The 17,377-nt window shown below is 47.2% G+C and overlaps 2 protein-coding genes across 4 annotated transcripts in view; one reads left to right on the forward strand and one right to left on the reverse strand.

Moving 5' to 3' along the window:
• The window catches only part of LOC119456744 (acetylcholinesterase), a 266,636-nt gene that overhangs the window by 24,594 nt on the left and 224,665 nt on the right, over positions 1-17,377 (reverse strand). Inside the window, exon 4 of one of the 2 annotated variants that reach the window (XR_007467511.1) lies at positions 3,082-3,299. The exons of the other annotated variant lie outside the window; for it this stretch is intronic. The gene's annotated coding sequence lies outside the window, so the exon portion shown is untranslated. Of the gene's footprint in view, positions 1-3,081; positions 3,300-17,377 lie in introns of those variants that run through there. 2 annotated transcript variants of the gene reach the window in all.
• The window catches only part of LOC119455637 (protein doublesex), a 53,773-nt gene continuing 51,516 nt past the window's right edge, over positions 15,121-17,377 (forward strand). Inside the window, exon 1 of one of the 2 annotated variants that reach the window (XM_037717057.2) lies at positions 15,121-15,975. In XM_037717057.2, coding sequence (XP_037572985.1) covers positions 15,537-15,975 — 439 coding nt within the window. In that variant the 5' untranslated portion in view covers positions 15,121-15,536. The remainder of the gene's footprint in view (positions 15,976-17,377) is intronic. The other variant, XM_037717056.2, reaches the window with a different exon arrangement.

Below are 17,377 nucleotides of genomic sequence, written 5' to 3' on the forward strand. Positions count from 1 at the left end.
TGCGTCATGTAGGTCATGAAAATGACCCAGCGAAAAAGAATAACACTCAAAAACCACTGAAATGGGTACGGACGTGAGTATTAAGTGAAGGAAACACTACAGGATGCTGGTAGAAGTCATAGTCATGAGCTTGACTCAGCAAAAATGACAATGACTCAGGGAAAACAGATTAGCACTCAAAAGCCACTGAAATGGGTCCTGACGTGGGTACTAAGAGAAGCAAACACTAAAGGAGGCTGGTAGAAGTCATAGTCATGAGCATGACACTAAAAAACCACTGTAATTGGTTCGGACATGGGTACTAAGTGAAGGAAACACTAAAGGATGATGGCAGAACTCTTAGTCATGAGCCTAACTCAGCAAAAATGACAATGACTCAGCGAAAAAAATGTAACACTCAGAAACCACTGGAATTGGTTCGGATGGGGTACTAGGTGAAGGAAAAGGCTAAGGTTGTTGGTCGAAGTCATATTAATTACCGTGGAGACCCGTGGAGGCTGTGGTATTGTCGTCATCTCGACAATATTCACGATGTACAATCAGCTCATCACAGATTCCACCAAGCAATGCAAACATCGACACGCCGGCCTCACGTCGCGCATGCCTTCAAAGAACATAGCCGGAAGTGCTTCTAGCTCTCCTGCCGGAAGTTCCGATGGGGCAACCAATAAGCGGCAAGCGAGGTTTGTTTGTAAACACTGAAACCGTCTATAGGTGTGTGCGACATGTTGGCGTGACGCAGCACGCAAAATAACTCCTGCTGTTCAGAATACGTCGTTGCAGACGTCGGACCTTGGACGCCCTCGGACGCCACCTAAAAATTTGGAGGACGCTTAACCTTCGCCTTTAAAAGTGGAACGTGATAGCATTCAATAATCCTTGACTGCTTCTAACGCTTCCTGGCAACTGCAGCTTATGCAACCTAATGTTTACCGGGAAACACTGGCGGTGAACGCTATGCACGAGGGCGCGCTTTCTGGTAGAAACGCGGCCTCTTGGGTGCGCTGAACTTCTATTATTGTTTCGCACTTTTTAATATTCCTGTCTGAGAAGATTTAACATAAAAGGCAAGCGCTGTCGGTGTTTTGTTTCATGTCATTTTTTTGTGGGCTGTCATTCTCAACATCCCGAGGAATAAATTTGTAAAGAATGAAAGGCAAAGTGTGAGCAACTTTGGTGGTAAAAGAAGTATTTAGTTTCTACGCACGCCCTGCGTGGTAACCGTGGTTGTGGTTCTGAATGATTTTTCACCATACGACGGTCGGCCCCAACAGCGGGTTTCTAGCGACACGGAGCCCTTAACGACATCGTGTTAATACAGTTTGCGTTGAATGGGAAGGGATGAGGAGCGAAGAGCAAGTTGATATAAACAAGAGAGAAAGGGATGAGACAGGGGTGCCCTCTATCCACGCTGCTGTTTATGATGTTCATGGTAAGCATGGAAAGGGTGCTAGAGCGAAGCAGTATCGGGTTTAATCTCTCGTACAAATAAGTGGGTACAGTAGTAGAGCAGCAGCTTCCAGGTTTGTTTTATGCGGACGACATTGTGTTGCTAGCTAACAAGTAAAATGATATCAACGTCTAGCTAATATCTTTGGAAAGGAAGGCGTGAATTTAGGGGTGAAATTTAGCGTTAAAAATCAAGTGTTAAGGTATTGAATGAAAACAGTGAACAGACAGTGTCAATAGAGGGCCAGGAAATACCTCGAGTAAAAGAATATAAATAACTTGGTATACGGACTAACGAAGGCCATATATACATGGAAACACAGGAAAAGAAATGGCCGCATATCTGCTTGCTTCGCTGGAAATGACGTCGAAAGACGATAGCCTTCTGCCGCCCCTGATACGTAACACCCCCTCTTCTGCCCCCTCACACCCCTCAGCTCTACCACTCCCCTCTCACTCCTCCCATGATAGATGCAATGGAGGTTCTGCTGAATTCAATTCAAATTTCCCGCGTTCGCTTTGCTCTCGCGCCATCTGTTGGGAACTTTTCTTACTGTTGGCTTAAAGCCGGCTACAGAGTCGCGGCTTCAGTCGGCTTGTTTTTATCGCGTAGCGTCTCTTCGACACTATTTCTAACGCGTTGATTTTTCATTTACTGACGTAAAAAGCAGTCCAATGTGTATTCTTAATTAAATGAGCACTGCGGATCACGGTTATGTACATAAATTTTGCCTCAAATAGGCCTGAGGTTTCCTTTGCGCTGTATAATGTTGATGTGTATGACCCCGTGCCACCAGTGCTAGTAGCTTGGTTGGTTTTGGCCGGGCGGTTGAATCAGTTTTGGCCAGGCGGTTGAATCGAGTGACAGACAGACAGACAAAGTTGTTCGTGTTTAGGTAGCCCAAGAAAGACTATCGTCTTTAAAGAGGAAATCAGGAAAGAAACAATTTATGATAACTCAGTGGGAAGTTCTTTACTTTTCGAAGCGAGATGAGGATGCCTTAGAAGACGTACTTATAAAGCGAGATACAAGGAAGAAGAAGAAGCATGTGCTTGCTTCGGTAAAGCTAGGGAAACGATGGAGCATGTTTTATTAGAATGTGAAGATTTCTGCCCAGCGGTAAATTTAGGCACCTCTGGCCTCCTTGAAGCCCTTGTGTTCAGCGAGAACAGGGAAAAAGTAAACATGTGCGCTATAGAGATTAGTGAACGGCGATTGGAAGACTGGTGGAAGAAAAATAGGGAAACGACAAACAACAGAAGCGTACAAACATAAAGTTCACGAAAGGGGTTCAGAAAGTTTGGTGAGAGAAATTCTTCGTGTTCTTATTTTATTTTTTTTAAATATAGGTAGGACATTAGGCAATGGTGGACAAGAGCTTGGTCTCTGGAGTCGCCTCGAGCATCTGCAGAATTACTATCGCACTGAAAAGTCAACTAACTGGTAGCGGCATCATCTCTGCTTGCTTATTTTTTGTTTGTTTTTGTCTTGTCACTGTAATCTACTGTTCCCAAGAGAACTTCTTATTAGGACATTCGGCTGAATACAATGAAACAGCACTCGAAATATTGACATCATTTGTCCTTTTTTTTGGCGGTGTATAAATGGCCAGTCAGTGACAGTGACAGTGACAAGAACTTTTATTGGTCCTGAGAAACTGGCCAGGGGGAGCCAAAGGCTCCCTCAGGTCAAGTCGGTGGCTCCGCCCACGATGGCACCGGGAGGCGAAATCCCGTTGCGATGTCGAGTTTATTTTTTTCGGAACCGATCGCCATGCCCAGTGTACGGAAGACCGGGGGCAAAGAAGCCTGTCGGGACCCGAGCCTCCTATGTTTGTGGAACGCCGCACCTGAAGGACAAACAGGAGACGTTAGACGTGAAGCGAACGGGTAGACGAAATTGTTGTTTCAGTGCAAATCAAAAAAGAAAAAGAAAGAAAGAACAAAGACAGGTACAGCAATTCCAAGACTCCCACTCCGGAAATATGCGCGTAGAGATCCAACGTCAAGCAATATTTTCTCTTTCATGCAAGTTTTATAGAGCAATACGACGGATAAATAAGAAAATTTAAATTTAACCTGTCCAAATTTTCCACTGACTTCAATATTCCACAAGCCATTTTAGAATCTGATATCTGGCACAACCCTAGCATATGTATGTATGTATGTATGTATGTATGTATGTATGTATGTATGTATGTATGTATGTATGTATGTATGTATGTATGTATGTATGTATGTATGTATGTATGTATGTATGTATGTATGTATGTATGCATGTATGTATGTATGTATGTATGTATGTATGTATGTATGTATGTATGCAAACTTTAAATAATTATTCGCGTTAATTCTACTCTGCAGTGCCTTGTCTTCCAACATGTATTTATTTGCACAGAAAACACAACAGTTTTCACTAACACAAATCCTGCAGACGAATTACATTTGAACGATGATGGAATTAGCAGTTTTGACCTCATAAACATTCGTCTATAGCCAACTGACATAAGTATTCTCGTTTCGAAAGTCTCCATCTTTAACATTTAATTTAATATATTTGAAAGCACGCACGTTAGCATTCGGTGCGGCAACCAGTAGCTCCAAGACGTATTACGTTTTGAATCAAACTGTTGGCGGTGGCTTCATTAGCGCACCTTTGATGCGCATTTTTATCACACTGAAAGTGCTTCTGTACGCCACGAATTTCAGCTGCCTATCTTACAGCTGGCTTGCCCACATTACAGTCAGCTGTGCAGAGAAGCCGAGACACTTGGTATGCATTGCCTGCCGGTGCAGGCATCTCTCGTTCGAGCCCGAAAGCTCAGTTAGGATACGTTAAGAAAAATAATGATGAATTAATACTAATAATGATCTTTTCTGGGTTAAGTATTGATACAAGGTTCAACCCACAAAGGCATAATTTTCACTTCACAAACAATCTGCTGTAGCGGAGCTGGGCGCGCAGAGAGATTGCAAGAAAAAAAAAAAAAAAAAGATCCGCAGATTACAGCGATTTTTCTGGCTCTGAACTAAAGTATTGCGACAGTAGCAAGCTTTCACTGGGGACACCGCCATCATTCGAAGAACTCATTCCTTGCGATGCGCGCAACAATGTCCGCTACAGTAGTGGCTGCTGTGGACTGCGAAATACACGCGAAAATGGCACTGCTCTCGAGTCGGCGTATCGCACAAACTCGCCGCACAACTTACCAAGCGCGAATGTTGCGCGATAGCCCACAGGCTGGCACGTCGGGCTCCCCACATCACTCTGGCGCAGAGACGTGTGTTTAATGCTCGGTGGCCCGAGAAATTTTATTTCTCTTCGCGATGGCGTGAGTCTGTGATATCACGAATGTCGGCAGCTGATGACGATGTCGTAATGACGATGATGGCTCAACCGACGCACAGCCACAGTAAAAGAACAGACTGGTAGGCTAGCTGGTGACGCATAACTTGAAACATAGCGCTAAATGGCACGAAGGACGACGGAGGAGACAGATGAAGCGCCGTGTCCTCGTCTCTTCTGTCGTCCTGCGTGCCCTTTTGCGCTACACTTCAAATCATAGCAAACACAGTTTCGCGCTCTTGTCGCGGTAAAAAGAAAAAAAACTGAAAACTTTTACCAGTTTTAGAGGAATTATTGTTTAAAACTCGATAGAAAGCAGGGAAACAGCGGCATGAAAGAGAGGAACAAAAGTTGCAGTGGCTTAGCTCGGCTATGCCAGGCAGTGGCGTAGCCAGAAATTTTGTTCGGGGGGGGCTCAAGTTGCAGCGCGGCCTCCTCCTTATAGAAGTTGTCGAGGCATCAAATAAATGAATAATAACTGCATTGCCATTGACAATGCCATTGTATATTAGATGCTGCAAACGAATTACTGAACGCTACGCACTGTGAAGACAAGTAAAATATGTATTTTTGCCTAAAACAATATGTTCGTATGTCCCAAAAATTGTGGCAGAAATAGCTGATATCAATGCTTCCGCTTTTTTTTGTCTATTTAATAAGTAAAGAACATATCACGCGAACTTTATAACTATATCAGTTCGAAACGAGCAAAGCAGTGCATGCAGCTGATATGAAAAACGTAAAGGCCATAAAATGAACAAGTTGAGGACAAATATTTTGATGAATCTTTGTCATTCAAAAACCTTGTTTACATTTTTGTACATATGCAAGGGCCAGTGAAAAACCTCAATGACGCTGTCCTTCGTTGCAATGGATTGCGCAGGAGCAGCTGTTAGCGGACATATATTCTAATTGCACCGAAATTATAGTCGCAACAGTGAGTAGATATAAAAATCAGGAGTTCTGCAAAATATACATTAGAAATGCGAAGATAGAATGGAATATACAAATGCGAAGATAAAGGGCAAGAAAGTGTAGCTGGAAACCAAGTTCACTGCTTGTATACACAAAACCTCGCAACAAGATATTTAAATATACGAATAAATCTGCAATAAATCTACGTATCTAAAGGAAACGTCACTGTATATAATGGGTCAAACAAGATAAATAAACATGTTGCGCAGTCACAGATGGTAAACTTCATGCATACGAGTATAAAGACAGACGATCCAGGCAGGAACAAAACTATGATACCAGAATTCGTGATATGCATTTGGACCATGCTGCGGTCACGACAGCACCATGTGGCTAAAATAATAGAAAAATAATGCAGAAATCTATACGAAAATGCGTATTTTAACTGCCTGCACAGCGGCAACGATTATTCTGCACCCAAAATAATAGAAGGGTATTGCTTCGTTTAAAATAAGAAGTAAAAGCGTGTAGCTAAACAGGAATGAAAAGGACAAACGAAAGCCACAGATGATGCTGCAAGTTGATTTACCCAACATCCGAGTGCGATTTTGGGAAACGCCGCATGTGCCGGGCTTTCAGTGAGCAAAGTCGGTCGAAATTGGTTATTGATGTCCCCGTAATTTTTGTATTCGCATGATAATTTTGATAACCATGCTGTTACAATAAACGGTGAATATTTCTGTGATTTTAAAAGCTAATGAACAGTCATACGTTTTCATAATTATAATAATAATTATAATTATTATTATTATTATTTTATAAATATTATTATAATTATAGGAACGTGAAGGAACAGATATTTTTACAAGCATTTATTTTTGCTGCTTCGCTATCTAAACGATAAACTTCACTCGGCGGGGAAGTTTAGCGAAGCGTTTAGTAACTTCGGACACGTTGATGGCGACGTCTCTGTGGGCGTATAGAAGCGCCAGCATAACCATGCGTTCCTCAGACATTGTAGAGCGCAAGTGATTTTTTAGTAATCTCATGTTTGAAATTCTCTCTGCGCTGGCAGTGGCACTGGAAGGGTGACTATATAATCTGCAGCAGTTTGCACACATGTACAGGGTCGTCCACTCTTAGTACGAACACGGCGCCGCGTGGCCACGCTCCGCGGAGCGCCAGCGCACACGCCGCGGCCGCGCATCGAAGCTAAGCGGCGCAGGCGCACAGGGACTTGGAGGTGGGGCTTCGTGTCATCTGCTAAAGTGCGCGAGCGCGCTGTGCTTTAGCAGACAACAGGCGGCACATGCACGGCTCGCTCGCGCGCTTTAGCAGACGACACAAAGCCCCGCCTTCAAGCCCCTGTGCGCCTGCGCCGCTTAGCTTAGATGCGCGGCCGCGCCATGTGCGCTGGCGCTCTGCGGAGCGCGGCCACGCGGCGCCGTGTTCGTATACTTAGAGTGTACGACCCTGTACATGTAACCTGCAGTCTCAATGAGAGAGGGCATCTATTCCTGTGCTAAAACCTAAACACACTTCTTCGATATCGTTTGCTCAGCACCACGCTCGACAAGATAGACAGCCGTCCCCTGACGGAAGCCAGAATTCTTGGTCCCTGGTCCCAGCCGACTTCGGAACGAACTGCTTTAAAAGCGCTAGTACGCTTTTTAAAAGAAACAGGACTTGATGAAAAACTATAGTTTCTTTTTCTTTTCTTTTTAATCTTATCTTGTTTTCTATTTTTTTTCAGCCCTTACCCCATCCCCGTGTGCCGGAGTAGCCAACCGGACACTTAACCTGGTTAACCTCTCTGCCTTTCACCTCTTATTTTCTTTCCTTCCTTCCTTTCTTCATTCGATATCGTTGACATCTTTGTTTAGGTACCTTATACAAACAGTAAGCTGTTCGAATCCAGCAATATCCGTCGTTTCGTCAGCAAGTACGGAGAAGCAGCCTGCAGTGTTCACTTTTACATCTAGGCTTTCTTTGATCATTTCACCACAAATTCTTATAATTTGGTTTTGTACATCTGGTTTAACTACGAGGCATTACTGGGGCAACTTTCCAAATGGTTCATCAGATATGTATCTCCACAATCAGCTCGCATGCGAAGAAGCGCTCTGGAAATACCAGTATTTTCAGCGGGGGCTGTGCTTAAATTCATAGGACCAGTGTCCTATCGCCAAGGACAGCCAGACCTTGCCACCCGCAAAAAAGAACTGTCTCAAATTTAATAGGCGGTGAACTTTCTTATGTTTTCTCTTATTTTACTTTTGCCTGCCTTGGTCCAGCTGATCGATCACATTTGGCGTGCTTCCTGAAGATGTTTATAGAAAATTATCAGATGCCAGCTGGCAGCTGACAGTCACGGTGATATTTAATATTTTCGTGTGTGTGGAAGATTGCGAGCGCGTGCTTCCATTTCTGGAACGGCTTGGATACGCGCGTTCGAGTGCGCGCATGTTCTCCCAAGTTTATCAGAACATGAAATCCACAATGTTCCAGAATTAAAAATCAGAAGCACGCCTTTGGAAGTGTCAGTGCACCTTTCGCGTTAAAAGTTTATGAGAACTTCATACCCATCAAGTTTCGAAATTTAAATCAATGCGCTCCGTAGATTCCGGGGCCGCTGGAAGATGCCGCGACGCGCCCGCTCGCTATCGAAAAGCCGTTGAAACTTTGTGCTCGGCTGGGGCTCCTTACGTTATGCGACTCCAGGTGCATGGGCGTTGCCACGAAATCCAGCCCGAGTTCGCAATTTTGGCGCCAAAATGTCTTTTAGAGCGTCAAAAAGACACTGTAGACAAAATCCAGAATGATTCCCGGCACCGGTGGTTGTTTTGGTCGACGGTGCACGACAGCACGAAAAAAAGTTGTCGCAGTTTCACCCGAAAGGCGAAGCATGAATTGCGATAGCAACTTAGTAGAGAGCTACACGGAGTAAGGATAGTAGTTTTATCCGCTGTACAAACTTGGACATGCAGCAGCACCGGCAACACACAGCACTGTTGTCGACGCCGTCGGCGTTTTGCCCGCGTTCGCACAAAATGCGTGCGGCGTTGGTGACTGTTGCCGGAGCCTCTGATATAAATAGGCACTTGGTGCCGCAGCTAAACGTCGCCTCCCTTCCCTGCCCCCCCCCCCCCCCCCACGGCCTTTCGTGCGTCAGAAGAAGGCGCGTTTGCTCTACATATATGGTGATTGTAAAGGAGGAAAGAGACGCCTACTTCTGCAGCCCTTAAGGGAGCACGGCACAGAACGCGCGTTTGTTCTCCGCCGTGCGTTCACTCCCCGTGAAAGCGCGCGTCCCTCGCGCCCTTTCACTCGCAGATAAAGCGTTCGGCGGCGCGCGGCGACGATTTCATCTCCATTGACGTCATACGGAACCTCACGGCGACGGCGACGGCGACGCCGACGGCAGAAATCTGCTTTGGAGTGTCCATATAATTGCTATCGCAATAAAATTCCGGGGGGGGGAGGGGCTGAAACCTCATCAGCCCCCCCCCCCCCCCCCTGGCTACGCGCCTGATGCCAGGATATACGTAGCGTTAGCAAAGGTTCAGCCGATTATTCTTAGCTTTCCTGGTTGTCTCCTACGCTCAACCGCTAATTGCCAGGCAACTACTTCGGGATCCGATGAGTCAAGCTTCTCCGTTCTTGTGCGCTGTTGAGCAGCATTTGCGCTCTCCTCCTCCATGGCTGTACCACAGTGGCAAACGCCAGTCAGAAGCGCAGCGGCTCCAGCGCAGTGTCAGACGGCGACTGCACAGCGAGCGCGCGCCGGCGCCAGTGCGTCTACCACGGCTACGACGTCACTCCTCTGGAATGCGCAGACCGGCGGCGGTGAGTCGCGCGCGGCGGCGGCGGAGTGCGCGAGAGGTGCCAGCTCCGGTGGCTCCGGTGCGCAAGCCGTGTGACATCACTGATCCTTGCGCATGCGCAGCACGGCTCTTGATGTGCCGCGCGAAACGGGCTTGGCTAGGCCAGTGTAGCTAACGCTACAAAATTATTATAGCTTTATTCTGCGGAGAAAAGAGCAGGCACTCGATGCTGTTTGAGCAGGACAATGTTAAACGGTCATCATCATCATCATCAGCCTATATTTATGTCCACTGCAGGACGAAGGCCTCTCCCTGCGATCTCCAATTACCCCTGTCTTGCGCTAGCGTATTCCAACTTGCGCCTGCGAATTTCCTAACCTCATCATCCCACCTGACTTTCTGCCGTCCTCGACTGCGCTTCCCTTCTCTTGGTATCCATTCTGTAACCCTAATGGTCCACCGGTTATCCATCCTACGTATTACATGGCCTGCCCAGCTCCATTTCTTCCGCTTAATGTCAACTAGAATATCGTCTACCCCCGTTTGTTCTCTGATCCACACCGCTCTCTTCCTGTCTCTTAACGTTACTCCTAAGATTTTTCGTTCCATTGCTCTTTGTGCGGTCCTTAACTTGTTCTCGAGCTTCTTTGTTAACCTCCAAGTTTCTGCCCCGTATGTTAGCACCGGTAGAATGCAATGATTGTGCACTTTTCTTTTCAACGACAGTGGTAAGCTCCCAGTCAGGATTTGGCAATGCCTGCCGTATGCACTCCAACCCAATTTTATTCTTCTGTAAATTTCTTTCTCATGATCAGGGTCCCCTGTGAGTAATTGACCTAGATAAACATATTCCTTTACAGATTCTAGAGGTTAAACGGTATTTTCGCTAAAACCGCCAAGGTCGCATGGATGCGCGAAACAGTAAAGGTTCACACCCATATTCAAGTATGCTCCTACACTAAACACTCCAACTCGACTCAGTAAAGTCGATGGCAGCGCCGCCCTTCAACAGAAGTGGTCACTGCACTTCATTTACACACCACAGCAATTCTTGAGAAAAGTAGCGCCTTCTTCAGCCGAGGGGCGGCACTGCACTCAACTCGGTGGAGTGTAAGGGGAGCTTCGAGTCGAGAATCGTTTGAGAATACGGAGGTCAAGGTCATTCCGAATGTTGGTATTATTCATCGAGCAGCGAACGTCTGGGCTCTCACCCATCTTTCAGTCACACCGGACTTCCGGGAACTCGCTTTTGTTCACCGTTACTGTCGTAACCGCCGTCACCTTTATAGCCGGAGAAACCGGTGACTTATGTGCGTGCTGGTTTTTACTGCGACAACAGTTAAGAGCTCGAAACTGGGATTTGCTTTGTCACTACGTCCGGCTGTCCGTCCATTCCGCTAAGCCGTCGGCGAGCGCTGTTGTCACCAGGCCGCCTCCTCATCCTGAACATCGCTATAGCTGTAGGGCGAAGGAAACTTTGCCCACAACGACCACCCCAGAGACTCGAACTCGATGCCACTGCAGCAACGTGCACTTGGGAGCTGGGCGAGGTAAACCCTGCAGTAGCGCTCACCAGCAACGCTTGACAATTAATTACTGCAAGGTTTCGCACACCGCACAGATTCCGGGAGCGGTGGCTTCTGCGCATGTCTTTCGAAGGGTGACAACACGTAATACAGTGGCGGAGGAGAAGGAGATCGTGTTCCTCGAAGTTTCTCTTGACAAGATGCCAATGTGTTGGCCTGCAATGCTTCGTCGACATGCCCGTTACGACAGTGTCAATGGTACATGACCAACCATGATGAGCCTCAAACTGTCAGATATGGACGATGCACCCGGAATCAGGCGGTTTGTCGAAAACAAATTCGAAAGCATCCACGGCATCACTGTTAACAACGGCGACGCAACGGCGACGCCGCATAATTTATTGACATAGAAGCTCGCGCGATTGACAGCCGTCAAGTGCGCGATATAGCAGCACCGCAAATGTACAAGGAACGTTTTTTTTTTTTTTTCGATGAAATCTCGTAGGTGGTGTTTACAGAAGCTTTGGTGCCAGATTTGGATAATCCTCAGCCAGAGCATTCAACACGATCCATGGAGCTTGAAAAGCGCGAAGCCTGTAATGCAGTGACTGCCCTCATCATCGGTGAAGATTGATTTAGACAAAAACTAAATTTGAAAAATCATGTAAGCAAATTTTATATTTCTAGGTCAGCTCAACTGCCGCGCTACCCTTACGGCAGCAAGGTGGATGTTTTGGACGTTGTCATACTGAACGATAAAAATAGCAAATAAAACTCTTTTTTACACGACTTCTCCAAACTTGATACACTGACCACCAGGCAACCTAACCGTGACGACACACAAAAGAATCAATCTAACAAGTTGAACGAAACTGTATGAATAAAGTATTTTAAAATAATAAATGACCCGCCGCGATGGCCCAGTCAGCTAAGGCATTGCGCAGCTGAGCACGAGATCGCGGGATCGAATCCCGGCCGTGGCGGCCGCATTTCGATGGAGCCGAAATGTAAAAACGCCCGTGTGCTTGCGTTGTGGAAGGAAGGAAGGAGGAAAAAGAAGAAAGGAAAGGCAGGGAGGTCAACCAGACGCACGTCCGGTTTGCTACCCTACACGGGGGAAGGGGATTAAAGGGATAAAAAGAAAGGAGAGAGAGGGAAGAAAGTACTCGCAGTATGAACATGTGCGGTTGTCCAACACTTCACAGTCGGTCAATGAGGCCAGTCGACTTCATGAATTTTAACAATGCCCGCGTCGCTTTGTGACCTGCGACGCGTGGGGCCACGGTCCAAGAATCTTTGTCTCTGAAAACGGTCTCCTGTCTAATTTGTTTGACACATTCCGGAGAATGTCGCGTTCGGTCTCATAAAGATGACAAAAACACAACACGTGTTCCACTCTTGCGTTGTAGTGCACGTTAAAGCACCCCAGGTGGCAAAAATGAATCCGGAGCCCTCCACTATGGCGTGCTTCATAATCAGAACTAGTTTTGGCACGTAAGACCCCAGAAAGAAGAAGAAAATAATAAATAACGAAAAGGCTGGACGGCTTCGGACAAAAAAGTACCGTAATCCTTTGGCCCAATAGATGCGAACCGAAGGTTCCATAAAGCTACACAATTGAACTAAATCAATGTAGTCTACTGACAAGCGAGGAGAGTGGAAGTGCTAAACTCTCAGCACATACGTCAGTTTCTATAACATGCATTATTATACCTTACAGAAAGGATATTGCGGACAACACAAAGAAAATAAATCGAAATTTTTTTATCTAAACAACACTTTTCTTAGGTCTAATGTCACGGATTTGTAATTATATCTTAAATATCTTACTTCAAATATTTCTAGTTCTTTTTAATTCATACTTTAAATTAATACTTCTACTGCACTCGCCTCTACCAACCAATTAACCAACGAGGTACGAGCTGTAGCTAGTAATTTAGAAAAAAAAAAGAAAGCAGGTTTCATATTGAAGTTTCCGGCGCATTGAACTGCGCATAAGGGTCCCAAGTTGCGAACGCCATTTTTTTTATAATTATTTATTTTGCGCTGCTTCTCGGCAATGAAGGTCTTTCACCAAACAGAAGGCTTTAGCTCTGCCTTTTCTTGTCCATGTGCCTGTGAAAACGACAATTGCTCTTATTGACCGACTTCCAAACAGTTTCCAATAAAAACTGCCGCGTTTAAAATAAATCGTATTTTGTGACCCGCGGTCAATAAATTACGGTTTGGACCCTCAGTGTTATATATATGAGCATAAAATCGTGCACTTCGAGCAAACTGAAAGGAGAAGTTTAGATCATGTATAACCGGCTCTTAGATAGGTTCGGTTCACAGAAATGTAATATAATTATTTGTAGCGGAGTTTTGGAAACTGGAAAATTAACTTTCCAATTTACAAGCATTTGGATGTTGTCAATTTTTGCAGGGTATTCGAACGCGAAAATCATAATTATAGGAACATCAATCACTATCATTCAATTTTCTTTTCTTAAGGTAACAAATTTCATGGCTTGGGCGTCTGACAAATCGAAGCATTGCTGCGTTCCACATGTGTTTGAACATGAAAATTATGTTTTTCTTTAGCCTAAAGCTTCATCGTGTGGTGAGGAGACTGCTATACGTGACAGAGCATCTTGTCTGGAGAGCTAGTTAGGCCATTTGGAAACAAATGTCACTTAATTCACTCAGCAAAAGCGGAATCGATGCGGAAAAGGCTGTACTTCAGGGCCTCAACTCTAACATATCGCGAAACACTACCCCTGATAGGCAAAATATACAACAGTTAATAACTACATAAACGTATTCCTTAAGGACAGAGAGTATGAACTACACAGCGACTGCAGCACATACACGTAACCGCTGCACCGCAAGAGGAAACAAATTTGTTCATATATGTACGTATAATTCAGATGACAGAGTTGTATCATACGAGTATTAGTCCGCAAGCAGTTGTAACGGACAGTGCACCCGTGCCGCCTATGAGTTGGTGTTGTATTTCGCATGTCCTGTGCCGAGTACAATGTACAATAAAAGCAAATTGCTAGCGATGCAAACGCATTAAGATGCTTTACATAGGGACCAGTGACGTAGCCAGGGCGAGGCAGACCAGGCACGTATGGTACGCATATACGTAAATATGAACCGTAAATAATTTACGTATAGTAAAAGTGAGTTCAAGCGAGTTCCCCGATGGCCACAATCGTTCACTATAAACCATTGTTAACTGTAAGAAATAGAAACTTGATTTTTGTTAGTTTGCTTGTTTTTGTTCGTGAAGCATGAAAACGTGTTAGCGGTACGAACTAAATCTGGTCATGTGCGTAAGTGACTCTACATCTTAAGGGCCGGCAATACTGCCTCTAGATACACATTTAGATGTACGCAGATGCAAGAGTCTAAGCTAAAAGCGCATAGCAAATGAAGCTGTGATTAGTTTCACTAGATAGGTCAAAGTGTATTAACTGTAGCAATAATCAGTCATTTATAACCGTTGGAAGCTCACAACATAATTTATTGTCGTAGTAGTAAACTTAGACAAAGACAACGCCATCATTAGTGCTTTCAAGTGTATATATATATATATATATATATATATATATATATATATATATATATATATAGTTCTGCCGTTTTACGCGTATGCACCAAGGCAAGCAGTTATAAGGCACACACAAGCAATCATGCTGTGCATGGTTTTCGAAGTAACTTCTGAAAAACTGTGTGATAAGCGAGCCTGCGCTCACGTTGGCCACACATACAAATAAGTGAGACACGTTTATTGTTGCAGGAAGTCGCGCCTGGTTCAGTGAGCGTGAGCACCCCCAAACCTCGATGTTAATACGCAGCGGGCGCGAAAACCGTTTCGCAAGCGGTTCGATGGTGCAACACTCCGCCCCCTTGTTCACAAACTCTTCCCGATATTATCAGACGCAGTTGCAAGAGTGAGCGCGGAAACCTGATCAATGATACGTCAGCGTGTTTTGGCGGGAGCCGCGGCACACAGCCACACCGCAGACGCCGCCGGGAGCAATGTTCTTTCCGTCTGGAGCGTCCTTTTCAACGCACCGCCGGACGAGTCAAGGCGAAGCGCGCGCGCGTAGAGAAGGGGCCAGCGAAAACAAAATAGGAAACGGCGCCTCTGTGCGCGGCGGTTCCCCCCTCGTCCGTCAGGTCGCGCCAGGGGCGAACTCGTCACGTGGCTTTACCTCATCGTTTACGTTTGTGAAGTTGAGTCAAGTCAGGCGAGGAGGAGAGGAGGTGGCAGAGAGATGAGTTTTCTTCGCGCGATTTGTACTTTATCCGCCGCGCGTCGCCCCGGTCGTCTGGCGCGCCGGTGTCGGGCACCCCCCTCCTAACCAAGCTAGCGCGAGACGGGCCGATGCTCGGCGCGGCTGCCGCGACCAGAGCGAGATCGGAGTCGCTGGCGTTCCCCGTTCACCGGGCACCAGGGAATTCCCCGGGCGGCCTGCTAGGGAAATGATCCTCATGGAGTCTCGGACGCCCGCCGACGGCCCCGGGAAGGTCCCCAGCAAGCTGCCGGGCTCCTCCTCCGGCGTCGCCTCGGCGACGACGACCTCTGCCATCGCGACCAAGACAACTACTTCGGGGACGACGACGACCCGGAGTCCCCAGTGCGCCCGGTGCCGGAACCACAACCGAAAAGTGGCCGTGCGTGGCCACAAGCGCTACTGCCCGTACCGCATCTGTGTCTGCCCAAAGTGCAGGCTTATCGCCGAGCGCCAGGTGGTCATGGCGCAGCAGGTCGCGCTGCGCCGAGCCCAGGTCCAAGATGAGGCGAGCGGCCGAGCAGTGTTCGAGGAGGTGGACCCCAAGAGCCTGCTCGACCAGCCGCCCCCAACGGACGTGGTCAAACCGCCGGCCCTGGTCAGCACGGCAAACTCGTTCGCCGCCAACGGTGGGTGTCTCTGCTTATGCCTCGCGCGCGCCAGCTCTCTGTGCGCCACCAAAAGGGTTAACCATCCGCGACCAGCAAGGTTTCCGACAACGGCGAGTGAAAAAAAGAGGGGGCGAGGAAGTTGCATTCCTCCGGAGCTTTCGTCCGCCGAGCTGCACCCCCGGAGTCGCGACGCTTCTACGGATCAACGCGCGCGCTCTGTGATCTTAGGCGTCTTGAGACATTTTTTAGCTTCCTGCGACAGCAATGGCGGCGGGCAGGCCTGTTGCGCAAGATTCGTGCCGTGCAGCAACAGCACACCTACATTGTTCACGCACTGCAACACCGCGCGCACTCTTTCCGGTTTTACGGTTCCGCATTTACCGAAACCGATTCGAATCTAGCTGCAGTACTCGCTTCTTGCACAGTAAAGCAACGATCTTAAGTCTCCTGGCTTGTTCTTAGGATCGAGAGAGAGAATGGATGAAGGCATGCGGCAAACAAAAAAAGAAAGAAGTGCCCCGGCTGTGGCTCGCAGGGGAATACACACGTGGCAGTATCTGGGGCGACCAATCGGCGCCGTTGCCATCCCGCCGGCGCCATGTCTCCGGGTGTGACGTCTTGGACTGACGTATCTGCATGCCGAGCGAGGCTGGCAAATCCGTTCTGGTTGGCGGAAGCGGCCCTTCGTACGCGGACGTGCGGGTTTCCATGCAAAGCCGACCTGTAACACGTCGATCGCGCGTACCTGAGAGCGGCGCCGCCACAGAAGACGATCCGCTCGGGAAGATCCCCATTAGATGTAATGATAAATTTGTGGCAGGTTGGCGCGAGATGCAGAGAGGAGGGCGCGAGTAAAAGAGATCTCCCCTGAACACGGCACCGCCGCACAGCGTGGCCAGTGGGCATGCCCGAAGGTCTTCCGCCATCTTTTTTCTTTGTTCTCTTCTGCTCTAGACCATCGTTTCCTCCCTCTCTCTTCCTCTCTCTCTCTCAGTCTCTCGCGCGCTGCCGTGCGACCCTCCCGGTCGTGGTTGCTCGAATCAAGGCATGCTAAGACCTTGAAAGCTGACTTCTGCTCCTTCTGCAGGGCGCGACGGCCCGGCTTCTTTCATGTTGTTCCACTGACCATACTCGGTAGACCACGTAACATGTGAACGGTTGTACACAGCATTTGCTAATTTTCAATGCTTTGGTGCGAGCTCTTTCAAGTGAAGCGAACGGATCCTGAAGTCTGGTTGCACAGTCTGGCCAGACTTCGGAGTTCTTCACTTGGGAGTGCCCGTATACTAAAGCGATTCAGGACAGTATTTTGTGACGATCTATTTTATTTTTCTATCTTCTGGCTCACCGACTGGCCGATCCCGGTGATGCCGGAGGCGTGGAAGCGTCTGAGCCGATGACAAAGTGTGAAAATAACGGA

Source organism: Dermacentor silvarum, chromosome 6 (genome assembly GCF_013339745.2).
Source record: "Dermacentor silvarum isolate Dsil-2018 chromosome 6, BIME_Dsil_1.4, whole genome shotgun sequence".
Classification (NCBI taxonomy): domain Eukaryota; kingdom Metazoa; phylum Arthropoda; class Arachnida; order Ixodida; family Ixodidae; genus Dermacentor; species Dermacentor silvarum.